At 40.8% G+C, this 17,334-nt stretch overlaps 1 protein-coding gene across 3 annotated transcripts; it reads left to right on the plus strand.

Annotated features, from left to right (window-relative positions):
• On the plus strand, positions 1-12,115 carry rhcgb (Rh family, C glycoprotein b). Of its 3 annotated transcripts, none has more exons than XM_073471938.1 (11): positions 1-223; positions 2,397-2,589; positions 3,376-3,526; positions 3,769-3,916; positions 3,998-4,164; positions 4,439-4,576; positions 4,748-4,884; positions 4,976-5,100; positions 5,259-5,332; positions 5,951-6,018; positions 11,926-12,115. In XM_073471938.1, the coding sequence occupies exons 1-11, from the start codon at positions 1-3 to the stop codon at positions 12,113-12,115; spliced, it is 1,614 nt and encodes a 537-aa protein (XP_073328039.1). The 3 variants fall into 3 exon arrangements, with proteins under 3 accessions (XP_073328039.1, XP_073328041.1, XP_073328040.1); XM_073471940.1 differs by having other exon boundaries at positions 5,951-6,003; positions 12,012-12,036; XM_073471939.1 differs by lacking the exon at positions 11,926-12,115 and adding an exon at positions 7,358-7,397.
• The last annotated feature ends 5,219 nt before the right edge of the window (positions 12,116-17,334 follow it).

Consider the following 17,334-nt stretch of genomic DNA (forward strand, 5'->3'; position numbering starts at 1 on the left):
ATGGGCTGCATTCAAAGCTTCAGGGAATTGTGTGACGGTCAAAAAAATACTAATGTTCGCCTGAGTCTTCCAGCAGTTTGCTTCGTGTGGCAAATAGCCATGATCATCTTGTTTGGGGTTTTTATTCGTTACAATGAAGAATCGGACACACACTGGATAGAGCACAGAAGAACTCAAAATATATCAAGTGACATCGAGAATGACTTCTACTTCAGATATCCAAGTAAGTGATTTCAATTAGATTTTCTATTTTATTTTCCAAATGTCTAATATCTCAATTATCGCTTTTATTTTGTCAATTTGCTGAACTAGAAGTCCTTTAATCTTTACACACTTGCCTTTTTACTTTACTTGACTTTACATCAATATCTTTATACATCCACATTTAGTTTTCTTTTTTTCTATTTGTTTAATTTGTTTCTGGCTATACATCTTCTGTTTTCCTGGTAGTAAAATATGTTTCTACTTGAGGTACCATGTTGATAGTTCTTAGACTGCGTTGTTCAGATTATTCCTGCATCGCTGACAAGGACACCCACAGGTTCACATTTCCCCAGGGGTTTGACTCCTCTCTGGCTTCTCTTTTCAGTTTAATTGAAGCTGACATGTCAACACTAATCTCTTCATATGGATAAAAACATTTTGGTCATATGAACGTGGTTACCTGCCACTTGGGGTTAGGGTTAATTAGGGTATTGGGTATAGGGTGTGGTTTGAACTGTACACTTCCCCAACAACCCACGGTGCCGGTGTCAAGCTATCGTGCAGCCGTCTCAGATACCGTGTTGGATGTCAGATGATAAATGTATGTCCTGACACAGTCTGTTTGTCACGGGACCAGAGTCACGGAAACCTTGTTTTCCTAACGCCCCCCCATCAGTGTTGGCAGCCTGAAATGTCTGAAGCCTTTCTTTTTTGTCAGACTGTAAAAAAAATACACTGTGATATGATAAAGGGCTGTTTGCGGCAAATTCCTCTATGCAAACTATAATGTTTCTCAATACAGTGGGAACCTATTGTGCCCTGAGGTGTGTCGGGCGGTTACAGTGCTCTGTTGTAAATGATACTGGCTGGTTTATGCTGATACCCTCATACTGTTGTTTGCTGGTTATTGAAGATATTTACTGTCTCACAAAGAAGAGCCACCTGTTTCCAGAAATGCTTTCATTTCCAACAATAGATCGAGCACTCTGTCACGCCCTTGTTTGACGTACTGTATGTGTTTTAATTATGGTTATTATTACTTTTGGAGCTTGAGGGTTCATCACTGACCTTAGAAACAGCTGTTTGATTTAGAAATTCTCAACACAAGCTCTCTTACTGTTTGTCTTTCTTCTGAAGCTTTCAACCTCATCTCAAGGACTTCCTCATTGTTGTCTGTTATCACTGAGGCATCCTTAATTTTTCCTCGTAGTATTTTGTTTATTGTTAGAGGCTACATACACCTGTAGTTCTGTTGAATAAATGTATATGCACATTTAATTTTAAAGCAATCTATAACAAAACCTATTTAAAAACTCTTGTCTCTCCATGTCAAAATGTTGTGTCAAAGATGTTTTTAGTTCCTGTAAGCAAAAACCTTAAAGATCATATTTGTAAGATAGTTGATTGTTGAGTCTTATTCCCAACTTGCCAAATATCAACTCTTTGGGTTAGTGGTTGGCCTGACCTACCAATCCAAAGCATGACGACCTGAAACAAATTAGACCTTTAAAATAGCTCTATTATAATAACATACTGAATCAGAGAGTAACAGTAAATACATTATGTCCTTGAGTCATCTTCACATGATTTCCCCTCCTTATCTAATATGCCCTCATGTGACTGTGCAGGTGATGTGTTGTGAAAGCAAACTGTCTATACACACATACATAAAGCTCATGTACTGTATATCTGGCATGTCAATTCATTTACAAGTACTGTACGTAATAGTGCTTACGTAACAGATAATAGGTAATCATAACCGATATTGCTGACCCAATGGGATAGAAATATGATTTAAAAAGTTATGTCATTTGTAATTTGTTTTGCATATAACGTGTTTTTTATCTTTCAAATTGGAAAACTTATTCCAGAAAGCAGAGGGATGTAGCTGTCAGAAGCCAAGTATGTGTATTGATCGTCTAACAGAGGAAACATCTCAACAAGAGCAGTGGCAGAGTCTGCTGAGGCCCGAGGCTAAAAAAATCCAAGGGGCCCCTCCAACCAGCTGTCATCAGCCTAATGTTATAAATAACTTTACACCAACAAAAAATATACGAAATTGAGGTGCCAGCAATGCACTGTATGGTGCCTTTATGGGAGGGTTAAGCAGGTTTAAGCTGTCATTGCAAAATGTGCCAATATAAATGGTCATCCATATCCCTCCTTTCTTCTGTCTTCTTCTCGCCCTATAGGTTTTCAGGATGTCCATGTGATGATCTTCGTTGGATTTGGCTTCCTGATGACGTTTCTTAAGCGGTACAGCTTCGGTGCAGTGGGTTTCAACTTCCTCATCGCAGCCTTCGGCATCCAATGGGCGCTGCTGATGCAAGGCTGGTTCCACTCCCTGGACTACAGTGATGGAAAGATCAAAATAGGAGTTGAAAAGTAAATTAACTGAACAAAATCCCCTCTTCTTATTCTATTTAATTTTAATGGAAGTAACTAACAATAGAAAGTCACGGCTCAATGATAACTGTGGGCATCTGAGTTTAGGGAAATTCCTGTGAAATATGACTGACAGGAATATGTTTCTGTACCTGCATGGTTTCACACACGGATACACAGTGAGGCAGATAAACCTGTCTGACTGACACAATCCCATAAAGATAATTCAGATGTAGTGTTTGTGGACTCGTGGTTAGAAGGTAAACAGAAACTTTGAGGAGAAGTGATGATACTGCTGAAGTGCAGCCAAGTCACTGTGTGTGTGTCAACAGATATGAAAGGTGTGTATGTTATGATACCTGTGTGTGACTGTCAGAGATATGGACCTGAGTCATTGTGACTTGGACCCAAATCACTGTTTTAATGACTTGCAACTTGACAGAAAAAAAAAAGATTGAGTGAGACTCGACTTGGACTTAACAACTTGTGACTTGACTTTAGACGTGACGACTCGAATGCCTGAACTCTTTTTATTTCATGTTTGATAATGGATTTGTTTCCATAGATGTTTATTCAAATAGTGGGTGTGTACAAGAAATCCTTAATCTGTTCATAACTGACATATATTGTAAGTTTGGAGCTACTACAAATGAAAGTCATGCTTTTTGAACAGTAAGACAAACGTTCTTGAATGTAGTTGTACTCTTATTGATTCTCTGTTCTTGAATATGTACATCTTTAGCCAGTATGAATACTTGACATCTGACTTTTTTTCCCCTTCCTCAGCCTGATCAATGCTGACTTCTGTGTAGCCGGATGCTTAATAGCCTACGGGGCGGTGCTGGGTAAAGTCAGTCCGGTCCAGCTGCTGGTTATGACTCTGTTTGGGGTCACATTGTTTGCTGTAGAGGAATACATTATCCTGAATCTCATACATGTAAGTTGAGACAATTTCATCTTTTTTAAATATAATTTATATATTTATGCATCAAATGTAGCTGGTGATGTAATAAAATTGTGTGACATAGATGGGGAAGTTGTTTTGTTTGCTTATGGTTTGACAAACAGCACATAAAGTACCAGTAACATCCTGGCAAACACCTGAAAACATCCTTATATCTGTAGTTAATGTATCTATTGCTACTTCTACTACTAATGTTAATATGTTCCTACCTGAAGGCCAGAGATGCTGGAGGCTCCATGGTGATCCACACATTTGGAGCTTATTATGGCCTTTCCATCTCGTGGATGCTCTATCGGCCAAACCTGGACCAGAGCAGTCGTCTGCAGGGCTCCTGCTACCACTCGGATGTCTTTGCAATGATTGGTGGGTAATTATTTTTTCCAACTTTAACAGCAGGGTTTTTAAGGTCCTTACCTGATGATCTCCCCACCACTTTCTGATCAGGCACCCTCTTCCTGTGGATGTTCTGGCCCAGCTTCAACTCAGCCATCACAGACCACGGGGACGGGCAGCACAGAGCAGCCATCAACACCTACCTGGCTTTGGCCTCAACTGTGCTCACCACTGTGGCCATCTCGAGCCTCTTCCAGAAGCATGGGAAACTAGACATGGTAACGACATGCTTCAAATCAGTCACAAACACTTGCATCATGAATTTCAGATAATGTGTATGATGGACATGATTATGATAATGGGAGGTGTATTTGTCAAGTTGAAAGTACTCTGACACAGATCTCCTTGTTGGCCCACCTGAACACCCTCAACCTTCATTTTGCCTTAAAGAGATGGAGTGTATACGTTGTTTTACCTGATACCATGAACACATCATTCACTAAGATTATTCAAACTCAGTTATTTTCCGTGACCAATGCGTTTGATTCTCAGGTTCACATCCAGAACTCCACTCTTGCCGGAGGCGTCGCAGTGGGAACTGCAGCAGAGTTCATGCTGATGCCCTATGGGTCCCTGATTGTAGGCTTCTGCTGTGGTATCATCTCCACACTGGGATATATTTACCTCACGGTATGGTATTGGTTGGTTTATTGTGTTCTAGCTATAATGAGACAAGCAACTGTCAGAGTTTCCAGGCTTTCCTCATTATGCCACTTGTCACTGCTTTTACAACTGTCATGTACCCTAAAATCAAGTCAATCTAAGCTGTTAAGATCTTTTTAACTGTTGCGTCTCTCTCAGCCATTCATGGAGAAGTACCTGAAGATCCAGGACACATGTGGAGTCCATAACCTGCATGCCATGCCGGGAGTCATAGGTGGAATCGTGGGGGCCATTACTGCCGCAGCTGCAACAGAGCCAGTTTACGGCAGGGAAGGGTGAGTGGTCTTTGCGTGCAAAATAGTAAACCTGCAGCCAGAAGTCAGAGCAGCTTTAACTTTTTTTTGATTAAATGTTTTTATTTTAAAGGCTGATTAACACCTTTGACTTCGAGGGTGCTTTCAAAGACACGACTCCCACACGGCAGGGTGGGCTCCAGGCTGCGGGCCTCTGTGTGGCAATCTGCTTCGGTGTAGGCGGAGGCATCATTGTTGGTAAGGAATAACTGCTGCAACCGCCTTTCAGTTTGACCATGTAACTTAAATTAAACAGTACGTATGCAAATACTGTGTTTGAACAAGATGGGTGTATTCAGACACTGTGGACTAAAGACTGTGTGTTGGGATAAAGACTTTATTTGTATTCCCCTCAGGTTGTATCTTGAGATTACCCATCTGGGGAGATCCTGCAGATGACAACTGTTTTGATGACGAGCCTTACTGGGAGGTGAGAGACGAGTCTTTACTGCTCTGAAGAGGTTTTTGCTGATATTAAAACACAATATCTAATATTTTAAAAATCACATGTGTTTTGTTGGTTTGGTTTGAGTGTTTTCATTTCTAATGTTGGACAAATGCAGCCCTGTTACAATGTCATTTGCTGAGCTGAGTTTGGAAACATATTCTTTCTGCTGGACCTTGATTAATCAACAGCACCAATCAGCTGCTCTGGTCAAACCTGCTGATTGGAGGCTTTTCAGATTTGTCTTGTACAATTTGATCTGACCAGAAGATTCAGGTCAGTCAGGCTGTGATGCATTATGAGAGATACTGTGTTCGTACTGTATGGACATATGATGACTGACTTTGATTTACAGGAAAGATTAGTTTGTTATGCTAGTCTTTCTCAGTAACATTTTACTTCCTTGTGTTGCTTATCCCGTGGTTGTGTTTACACTCAGTGAATGATCTACCGTCATTCTGCCGCCTCTATTTACACAAAGAAACACCTAATAATTTTCCACCTTGTGACACTATTAAGTTCTCACAGCTTCATACTTCTTGTTGATGATGTGTTTATTACACATCTTCTGACTCATTTTGTTAAAACTCTTATTGTTCACAGCTACCTGATGATGAAGAGAGCGTCCCACCAATCCTTCAGTACAACAACCACATGCGGAACAAAGATGTGTAAGTTGTCCTTTAAGTGTATCTGACAACAGTGTTCTGGTCATGGAGATGTGCTTCTCTCACACCAAACAAGCGATGCAGGTATACTGGCTTTGTTGCTGGGAAATGTGCTGCATTCAATGTCCTCTTGGTGGCAGCAGATCCAAACTTGCAGAGACTACATGTGTTGGGGGATATCTACTCACAGTGTTGAATACAGTGGGAATCAGGATGCGGCTGAACACAGCATGGCGCCGCTGCTGGTCCCCGTCACTCAGTGTGGGAGAGATTATGAAATGCTGATGCAGACCCTGCACGTGCTCTGTGCTTCCAGGTGAAGCTCACCTGTGCTGTTTGTTGATAGGGGACATTGAAAGCAGAGCTCCACACATGCAGCTTTTCAAAGTGACCTTGAAGGTGTGCAACAGAAGTCATGTTTATTGTGGAAATGAAATTGATACTATTTTTCTGCATCTTTGAGATTAGTCCAAATCCAAAACAAGGGCCGGCTTGGGAGTAGAGCTGGGAGCTGGACTTAGGAGTAAGGAGTGATAGGAGAACGCTTTGCGTGGGATACGTACTGTCATGTGTTGTAGTTGTCACAGGGTCCATTTCTTGAGACTGTCAGAATGTACCCAGAGTTGGAGGATAACTGATGTTTAAACCCACTTTGTCATTTCAACCATATGCTTTTCTGCTTTTGGCCCCGACTTTTAATATATCTGCCATTGAGGGGAAACACCTACAGCCCTGTCCAGTAGTTGCTATGTTCAGGAGCTCAGATGAATCAGGTTGATTAATTCTGTTCTTAAAGAAATGATTGATTTCACGTCTCCTTCAATGTAAAATCTCCTAACCTTCCATCCTTCAGTTGCTCAGACATACTGTGTTTTCTCTTCTTGAGAAAAATAAATATACAAAGAGAGGATATACTGATAGTGACCTTTTTTATTTTTTAATTGGCAACATTTTTTTTTTTTCATCATACTTTACAGACCTGCAGGCAGGGTGTGTATATGTTGGTGTGTCAGGGATTTAGGGGGTTTTGTATGCTGTTTTATAAATGTAATATATAAATACATACATACATTGCATAAACTGCATATGTATAATTACACACATATAAATATTTCTTTTTAAAAATGTACATCTGTCAGGTAAAACAAACAAACAAACATGAAACATCTACAGGCCAAATCTCGATAAATAAAATTATTTTAATACAGGTCAAAACATAAAATACATTCATCAACACTTGTAAATGAAAATATTTGATTTGATAATATTTACATGATAACTGTGAGCTTGTCCGAGGAAGAGCGATTGTTTTTCACATATTATGTAATGCTTTTTTTTCCAGAGAGGACTCAAATTTCAACATGGAGGCCGTGAGGACTTGATGCTGGTGGCTCCCTGTTTTCTACACACACATGGTCCGTTTGTTCCTTTAATTCTCCTACTGGACAAAAATATTCATTTCATACAATTAATTCCCCACCAATCAAAACTGGGAGTTATTTTTCATACAGTAAATTAATTCCTGTTAACAGGGTTGTTTAGCCTTGAATTTAATCTTAATATCTTGGTTTGTTTGTCTGAATTGAAAAAAAGAATAAGATAAGCTATTTATATTCAGTTTAAATCAGTTAATATTCAATCAAATATTTATGTAAATACTAACATGTAAATTATTTGACATTATCATCGTTTATAGGTGTTTTCCTTTATTTCAGCATTTGAGAATCTTTCTCTTGTTTCACATAAAACAAGATATAATGGATTTAAACATGACTGTGGGAACATAACCACGGTTCCTTTAGGTGGTTGAGGGCAAAATATTTAAAATTACATTTGCTTCAGAGCCGGTTGAGTTGCACTGTGAAGATTTTCCTCTGGAGCTTTTTTACATCCTATTTTTTTCTTGATCTCATGTTTTCACTCTGTGTGTCATGTTGCCATTAGATGCATTAACACCAGAACTTCAATTATTTAGTGTGTCTTCATGGAGAACTTTTATATTGAGAGTTATGAATATGGAGTTTTAACAATAAGAGCTGTGATATTTGAACAAAGTTATTAAACAGCATATTTACCATCACTTTACTTTAACCCTGCTCTCTAGGAATTCATAAAAACTTAATAAATGGTTTGTAAGATACTATAATGTGTTAATAAGCACAAAAATGCTATTTTTACAGCATTTGTCAACAATTGCCACTACAAAATACATTAAAGTGTATTATAAACCATTACTTCAATATTTAGATACTGATTATAAATGCTAAATAAATGGGTCAAAGTAAATCGTTTGCAGATTTTTGAAAAAATTTGTGTTGTCGTGCTGTTTTTGAAAAGTGAAAAGTTTTCTCATGGGAATGTAATTTCTAAAATGAATAAAGAATTATAAATAAAGCATTTTAATACCATGATATATGTTGCACCCACTTCATTTGAATTCATCAAACTAAGTATTTTAATAACTGAGCAACCACTTAAAGAAAATAATGGATTAAAGCATCAAGATTTACCAGTAAAGAGCGTTAGCAGTGACGTGTTTTCCTCATTTTGTTTCCTCTCTCGTGGGGTCAGACTGACGGGAAAGGTCACACCCTTATTGCTCTCTCGGGACACTGTGGTGACCAAAAACAAACTAGAGACGAGCCTCATCATCGTGTCCTCGGGTCAAAGGGTGGCAAAGGGCAAGGTCACTGACAGGGCTGAAGACATATGCTGGAGTCAATCATATGACACTGATACACAGGATTCTTTATACTCTGATTACTGGTGCTATCGGTTGGGTAGAAATGTGAAGGAGTGGATTGATTTCAAAAATAAATCTTTCAATAAATGAAACATAATGTCTATTAATACTAACTCCATAGTTTATTTCTGTAATCCTTCTGTCCATCATTTTCTGATGTAATCTCCATGTGCGCCGTCTTCTGTCCACCTGGCTGCAGTGTTTGATTGGTCGAAGGCAGCAGCAGCAGCAGCAGCAGCAGCAGCAGCTCGGCAGCTCGTGGTGGGAGTGCGAATGATTCCCACACATGAGTAGCAGCGAGGAATCCATCTCCTCGTCCAGTCTCCTCGCTAACAAAGGCAGGCTTAGTGCTGTTTTCTTTTGTCATCAGTAACGTGTTTGAGTAAAGGAGGTAATGGTGCCACAAGTGCTCCAATTAAACGAGATGCAGCCCTGCTGGGAAGAAAGGCTCCCCCATTGCCCTCGATACCCCCTCCCAATACATACACACACATATACACACATACAAACCGGGCCTCTTCTCATCCTACCCCCATGCAGTTCCCGCCCCAACTCTACTCATGTTTATTCATCAGCCACTTAAAGGGCAAATGCAGAGGCCTGTTAAAACTAAATCAGACTTATTTATTAATGATACCAGGCCTTCCTCTCTGAGGTCGAGCGGGCCGAGGCATCGTGGCAGCCATTTTGAAGAAGTTTGGACAGGTACTGCCCGTGGACGTGACTTCCAAAGGGGGATAACTGAACAGGGACAGCAGGGGAGCAGGAGAGGGAGGCGGGGACCGAGGGGCCACTGAGAAGGTGAGGTGGAAAAACTTCAGGAGGCAAGGGGGCATGAAAAGGGAGGGAGGGACAGGCAGTGAACGAGGCCTCACTTTCCATGCTGATGACTGACTGCCTGCCATCCGGGCTCAATCATGATCTTTGATTGACAGGTCGAAGGGGAGGGAGAGGGTGGGAAACAGGGTACGGGACGAAGGCTTAGAATGGGAGCTGCACAAAACATACTCCCATACGGGGGGCTGCGGAGACGCTCATTAATGATAAAGAACATACCAGGAGAAGCATGTTTTCTCTGCATGCCAGCAATGTTGTTTGTAGGTTGAGATTAGTTTGTAATCTTCTATACATGGCCGATGTAAAATGTGAAGAACACAAAGTACAACGTGGGAGGTCGCGTTTTTGTTGTTCTGTTTTTCTCAGAAAACAACATGATACGTATAGTGGTGATTACGTTGCCTTACAGCGTATTCATGTGTTTGTTTAAAATCCTGCAGTAGCTTACAGATACGTGTCAGTCACTGCAGTAAAAACCCCGCTGAATTCATTTTACAGTTACGAGGATTTACAGCAGTTAGAGGTATTCAGGGATCCGTGTTCACTCCCTTATAAAGAGAGCAGTAAAATCCTCTTTTGAAAGCAACCACAAGTCCATAGAACTTGTTCATAAACTATTCAGGCTGTTACTCTCTTCTCTCTGTACAGCTTCAGAGTCCCCTAAAGGTTACGTCTCAGCAGGTGCATCTGACTTTCCAAAACCTTGCTGACCATTTAGATCTGGACTGTCTTTTGGATGCCCAATCTAGTAATATCCAGCTATCAGTCTTGTCCTCGTCGCCAGTGCTGGAAAGTGACTACTGTGAAGATTTTACGTTGAAAAACATACGCTATTAAAATGCAATGTGTTCGCTCGCAATCCAATTGGGGCCCCGCATCACGTGTCAGAGATGTTTGCAGTTCCAGCAGGGCAGTGTTCATTTTGGTCTTAGTGAATAGACAAATTCCTCGTAAGCTTTAGTCACATTTTAGTCTTTAGTCTAATTTTTATCTCTCATGGTTTTAGTCACAACAGCTCAAGCATTTTAGTCAAGATTTAGTCGACGAAATCTCATTGCATTTTAGTGATAAAGCATTTATTGTAACCAGAAGATTTACTTTTCCTGGACGAGTTATAACATTAACTGTCGAGCCCTGCATGTTTCATTCACAAGCTCTGAAGCTAGCGAACTGACGTAAGCAAACATATTAACGCAGCCAACGTTAGCCTGGAAGCTTGGCTCATTCGTTCATTATTTTGCTCCTGCAACCTGAAAAGAAAAACTAGCTTCCAACCAGCTAAGCCAGTGTGACTTGCTAGAAAATTTGCCACAAATTGACACAGCCGACTGCCCAGAAACATTGACTTAACGTTAGAAAAGTTTACATGCTGAGTTAGCATTAGGATTTAGACTTTGCTAACTCACCGTGGCGATAATAGCAGGGTGGTCCGCCTTCGAGCGTCTCTTGAGTTTGGTTTTATTCGTCCCGCTTAATTTTTAGCCACACGGCATCTCTCCGTCTCATCGTGTTGTTGTGATTAACTGACTGTAGGTTTGGAAGCATCACCTGTGATTGTGGGAAACTGCGCACGTCACACCAGTCAGCACCTTGATGACTATTTTTTGTGGTCGTCCTTAACTAACACAGCACCAGAGTGATTCCAGCTCGGATTGTTTCCCTTAAATAGGCAAAAGATTAGGGAAAGGTAAACTTTGAGAGAATTTTCAGGTGGCAATTTCATTTTTTATCTTTTTTTTTTAAACTTACTTTTCAGCGTGTGAATTTGTATAGCAAAAAAAAGTTTTTTCTTCAGATTTGAGACCCACTCAAGTCACAGAAAGTAAGTACGTACTGCATTTAAGTACAAATTTGTGGTACTTTACTTGAGCACTACCATTTTATGCTACCTTTTACTTCTAGTACCACATAGCAGAGAGAATTACTGTACCTTTTACTCACTACATTTTATAACATTTTAGTTAAAGAAGCTATATTGCTGCAGAACTGGTGCTTTAACTTTTGATAGTTTAAAGGTTCAGTTGGGAACGAGACTCAACAATCAAATTGGACCTTTGAGTACATTTTGCTGACAAAACTTGTTCTTTCACATATGAAGGCTTTTAAATGGAGGACATTCACTTGTGGTGGATCATTTTTATACTGTGCAGTGGTACATGCACTTGAGTAAATGATGGGAGCACTTCTTCCACCTCTGCCCATCACTTTGTCCCCCTCTGTTTGCAACCTGCTGATGAACCTCCCAGCTCTGCCCGCCCCAGGTATCCACAGGCCTCCCCACGCCACTGACCGTCCACAGAGGCTGCTTAAGTGTCCCTATCGGACCACAGCGGAGAGGAACAGCAGATTAACCATGATCCTATCCGCTCACCGCTAGCCCCTTCATACGCTCCGTTACACCAGCATTTAAAAGGAGGAGGGGACGCCATTCAGGCCCCTGATATGAATCCCAGACGTGGGGACAAGAACAGAGCTTTCACCCCCGTTTCACAGAAAAGACCCCTTTCTGGCACCCTCTAATTCTGGTTGCTACGGGCTTGTGGGTTCAATGGTGGACTCCCGTTGTGAGGGGACAAAGCCCCTCAGTCATCCGGCGATGGTTGCTAGGGGAGGCAGAATGTATGGGGAGGGACGGGCTGCCGTTGTCCCAGACGAAATGTCTCTCTTAAGGCGGCCGAGATCTGGTGATTGACAGGTGGCTACACGCTCCACTGCGGATCACCCGGGAGGTCTGAGGGGGCTTTATATCTGTGACCGTGTGTGTGTGTGTGTGTGGATATGTGTGTGTATGTGTCTATGGCAGGTTATGGTGGTTGGCAGAGTGAACAGGAGGGGGGTTGTGAGGCCATTTCTGCTACTTTGAGAGTGGCACCGTTTATTACCTGTAGAGGGAGCTGCTTCAAGTTCAATCAGCTTGTAATAATGTAGTGTGTTCGTGTCACTGCCTGTGAGTCTGGCTGGCAGTGGTGGAAGTAGTGCTCATGTTTAACTGATGTAAAGGCACCGGTGCAGCCAAAGATACTGCATCCAAAACCCTTCTTGAAGGAAAATTCACCCATAAATGAAAATTCAGTCATTATCTACTCACCCTCATTGCACGGTGGGAAGTTTAGTGAAGTTTTGTGCTGATGTGCAGCATTCTCCCTAAACAACTGAAGAAGATGGGGTTTTGGTCCAAGTCTTCGGAAGTCCCAGATTGATTTCAAAAGACATTATTTACACCGTCGACGCACGGTCGAGCTTGATCTTGCTCTCAGCTTAGCGACAGTGAAGATTTCAGCTTTAAAAAAGGTGTTTTAAAACATCTTCTTGAGTTGTTTAGGAAATTGCTGCAATGCTGTTCTGCTGTGAAGCTCCAGAAATGTTTTGTGGACTGCGAAACATCACCCGACTTTATAACAGCATGAGGCTGAGTAGATAATGACTGGATTTTCATTTTTGGGTGAACTTACCCTTTAAGACATGTAAAGACGCGTCACAGTCGCAGTTGGAAAGCCGTCATCGTGGTTCAGTATTCAGCATGATGTGAAAACTTTGGCTCTGCAGTGAAGTAGATGTATCCTGCAGTTACACTTTGGAAAAGATAAATATTTTGATTTACATATTCTGTTGTTTTAATGAGGAAGAAGGATTATTATTATTATTTAAGAATTATAACCAGGTAATTTTATTTATTTATATATTTATTTTTTGTGGAAAAACATCACCAGACACAAATTATAAGTCCAAGCACTGTAATCGTACATTTTTATATGGATCATCACTGAAAAGTACAAAAGCATTTTTAGCAATGATGAGCAGCATTTTATAACTATTTTATATACAGCTGGTAGTTTAGTTAGTGGTTGGGCCCCTCCAAAGAGTCACACAATAAATCTGAGGGGTATAAACTTGATTAACGTGGTAGGAGTGGTAATTTATGCCTCAGAAATCTCTGCTATTTTGTGAAATAATGAAATATTTTACATCTTTTGGCCTCTGAACAGTTAAGTTCTTACACTTAAATGAAACCAGAGGAGTTTAGCGTGGAGGTAACACTTTGGTGGAACTGCTAACAATTCATAGATCATTTTTTATACCTGAAAATATGGCAGGGTGTTCACACGTGGACACTTTTTTTTTGTAACCAGTGTCCTAAATTCAGAATCAGAAGACTTCAATCTTAAAAAATTTACAATATTTTCTAGATAAAAATTGAGTCAATTATACATTTTGTCGATAAATTGAAAGAAACTAAAATCTGAATCGAAACAAAAAAAAACAACTAAAAACTAAAACCATATATTTAAACAATTATAGAGCCTTTAATACGGTTATGCAAATTGTGTTTATCCTCTAATTGTCTTGTATTGGTGCATCTTTGGAAATATATAGATGAACACTGAGAATAAGAATTGACAATAAATATACTTTAAAGCGACATATACGTATATGTAGTTATATATGTGCGAGTAAGACATTTTTTTTATAATAGTTATATGCAGAAATTCGAAGTTGTGGTTATAGTCGTACCTAGTTTAAGTAAAAAGCTTCACTGTCAGAGATAAAGATAAAAACCTTTGTGTAAGTGAGACAGAGGGAGCGGATTGTAAATTAAAAGTTGAATTTAACGTCTGTGTTTGTGTTTATCTGAAGGATTAGTGATATTCAAATTGGTGCCTCTCTTCCTCCATCCTGGGAACCATTTCCCCGCCAGTACTCTAGACATCAGCGGGCCCCTGTTTCCCCCACCAGGGCCATGGAGGTGAGTGGGAACAGACAGGGTAGGACGAGGGGATCTAAACACACGACACCGTCACCCCTCAGATAGACGTCTGGGACTGTCTGGGTTCTGCACTCCCAGACACGGAGCCCTTACACCCGTCAGATGCTCCACACGCCCCCATCCCCATCTCCCATCCCCCTTCCCCTTGACCTTGACTCTCTGTCACCGTGGCCCTCCAGACAGTCTGGGGTCAAAGGCTAACACAGCAGCCACACATCAGACACGGTTCAAGTCCCTTGTGTCCATATGAATGCTGAATGGTAAATCAGACTAGAATCAGCCTGTTGGAATGTGGCTTTGAATTCCTGCAGAGAGATGGACCCAAAGACCTCAGAGAGAAGTTACTGTGACGAGATATGAAGATGATTAAAGAAACGGTCGGATTTGTTGCCTTTTTTCTGTCTAGTCCTGCAGGAATATTGATTTAAAGTAGAAGAAATTTGTAGTCTGAATGCATGTTTTGTTAAAATTTAAATGCACATCTGTAATTTTAATTTATTCATGAAGAGAATCAGCGTTCACCCTCGTTTAGTACCATTTTCTCCCTGCAGCCATGCTACATTTTACTTCTCACCTTTGACTGCTGATTCACAGCGTCTTCAGCCAATCACAGCCGAAGCTGCCGGCGTGTCACGGCAGATTTGTGGGGAGAAGGGAACGGCTGCATCCTCACGTGGCTTTTTGAAAAATGCCAACCTCCTCACAGTGTGAAGCGCTGATGAGCCTCTCCGAGCCTCGTGTGAGCATGCGCACAGAGCTGACTGTGTCTCCATGAAGGGCTCATCTCTCTTTCCTCTCACACACCATCACTCTGCTCATCCCCTCCTTCCTCTTTTTGGAAACAGACACGCATTTCCGTTTTCTTTATCAAAACAAATACAATTTCTCCCTGCTCAGATGTGAATTTTCTGAATCGGTTAATTTCCTTTGGCAGACATTTTACATTCAATGTGATGTTTCCTTCTGATGGTGTGGGTGTAAAACATAATCTGAGGAGTGAAGGGACGGGACAGTGGGGTTTTTATCTCGTGTCAGAGAGCACATAAAAAAATCAGACACACACAAAGCTCTCACACTCAGGAGGGGAGTCCGTTTAGTCTTCTGCTGGAGACAGAACAAAAAAATGTAAAGCCTTTAGTGGTTCTGATAGCAAGTTTCTTTGCATGTGCAGCCCCACGAACCCTCAACACACAGATTATCAGCTGATTCCACCTGCTTTTTTTAACCCTTTGTCTTTAGAGCTTCTTAAAAAGATGCTTTGCTAGATGACATTTTGAATGTAAATGTCTTTTCCTCCTGAGTACACTTCATATTAGCATTGTGAAAAGTGAAAAAGATAATGTGGAAGAGCAATTAGCACGCGAGGTTAAGTAAAAGTGAAGTTCATAAAAGGATAAATCAAGGTAAATGAAAATAAATATTCCTACACTGTCTCACATATACAAGCTTAATCCTGAATTATCACCTGTGAACAACTCTTTTCTCTTTATTCTCCTGTTACAGAGTTAATTGACGGGCTTTGTTTATCATGTCATTCTCATAAAAACGCTTTGCAAAAAAACAATTCAGAAAATATGTTTAATAAGAAAAGATCTCTCCTTTTTTTCTCAATAGAGTTAGCTATAAAGAAAATAAAAGCACGTTATGACATATTTTATCACACACACACACAGGCCTGTCTAACAAAAAATACTGTACTGTATTTTTTTTACACTTGAATGTGTGGTTATTCACACAGGAGTGGCATCATTAATTATTATCACTGCATGAAAACGAGCCACGTGTCTTTTATTTTTACATTCACGTTACCACTTACTTATTAAATCCCCACCGGACGATCATTCACGATGCCATGCAGGCCCGTAATAGAAGACTGATAGAGTACACAGAGCTTGTACAGGTTGGCTCTCAGAGGAACTACACTACATTACACCGGTTGTCCATTAACTGTATTACAGGCCCCGGAATGAGCTGCAACAAGAGGCGGTGCTCGCTGCACTGATGCTATTACGCACCAATCAAGGGAGGCACTTTGGCTGTAAACACTGATGTAATGTTGTAAATAAAAAGGAGCAAATGAACATGCAGTCAACTCAGACAACCACTTACAAGAATGAAAAGATAAATGATAGATGTAATAGATGAATGGATTGAGACGTTTCCTTCTTCTTCAGAAACAGAAATAAAAATAACGCACATCAGGTACAGAGATACGCAGATATAGTTTACGTATTCAGTTTGACGTGATTATTCTGGAAATATTAACCCTTGTTTATGTGAGAACTTATCTCACTTTGATATTGTATTTTTGTGGTGATTGTTACATGAGGTTTAAAGGTGTGTGAGTGGTTCATCTTGTTCTACTTGGAGCTGTCCTTTCAGCACTGAACGCCTTTCTCTGCAGGGAGTTTCTTCTTACTCTACCATCAACAAAGCTGCGTATATGATCCAAAATAATATTTCATTGAGAATAATTACAGATGTTGAACTCGCCTTCAGATGATCCATCCTACTGGATCCTCTCAAATATCAGATGTGTTTTACATATTTCCATCCTCCACACTTGAACTATTTCAGAAATCCACTGTAGTTTGGATTAAGCATCAGCCCTCACCCTTAGGGTAGGAACTAATTTATAATAAAGAGACCCTATGGAAGGAGACCGGGCCCCCTGTTGTTTCAAACCAGCTCTCCTAACGTCCCAGAGTGCAGGGGCCCAGAGGCAGGGCTTGCGTGGAGTGTGTGTGCCTCCAGTAAATGGCTGCAGAGCGACTCCTCTGAAACAGTAGTGGGGTGGGCGGTGAGGAAAGGACTTGTAGGACACATTAAATCAGCCTGATTAGGAGTTTAGGAGAGGGCAAGGCTCAGGTCTGGCTGAAAAGGCTGCCGGGCAGCCCTCGAGTGATACTATTCACATCCTGGGAGGAAGGTCAGTGTCAGAATAGTTCACAGGCCCCATCTCCATTCTTATGCT

The sequence above is a fragment of the Pagrus major genome, chromosome 8 (genome assembly GCF_040436345.1).
Source record: "Pagrus major chromosome 8, Pma_NU_1.0".
Taxonomy (NCBI): Eukaryota; Metazoa; Chordata; class Actinopteri; order Spariformes; family Sparidae; genus Pagrus; species Pagrus major.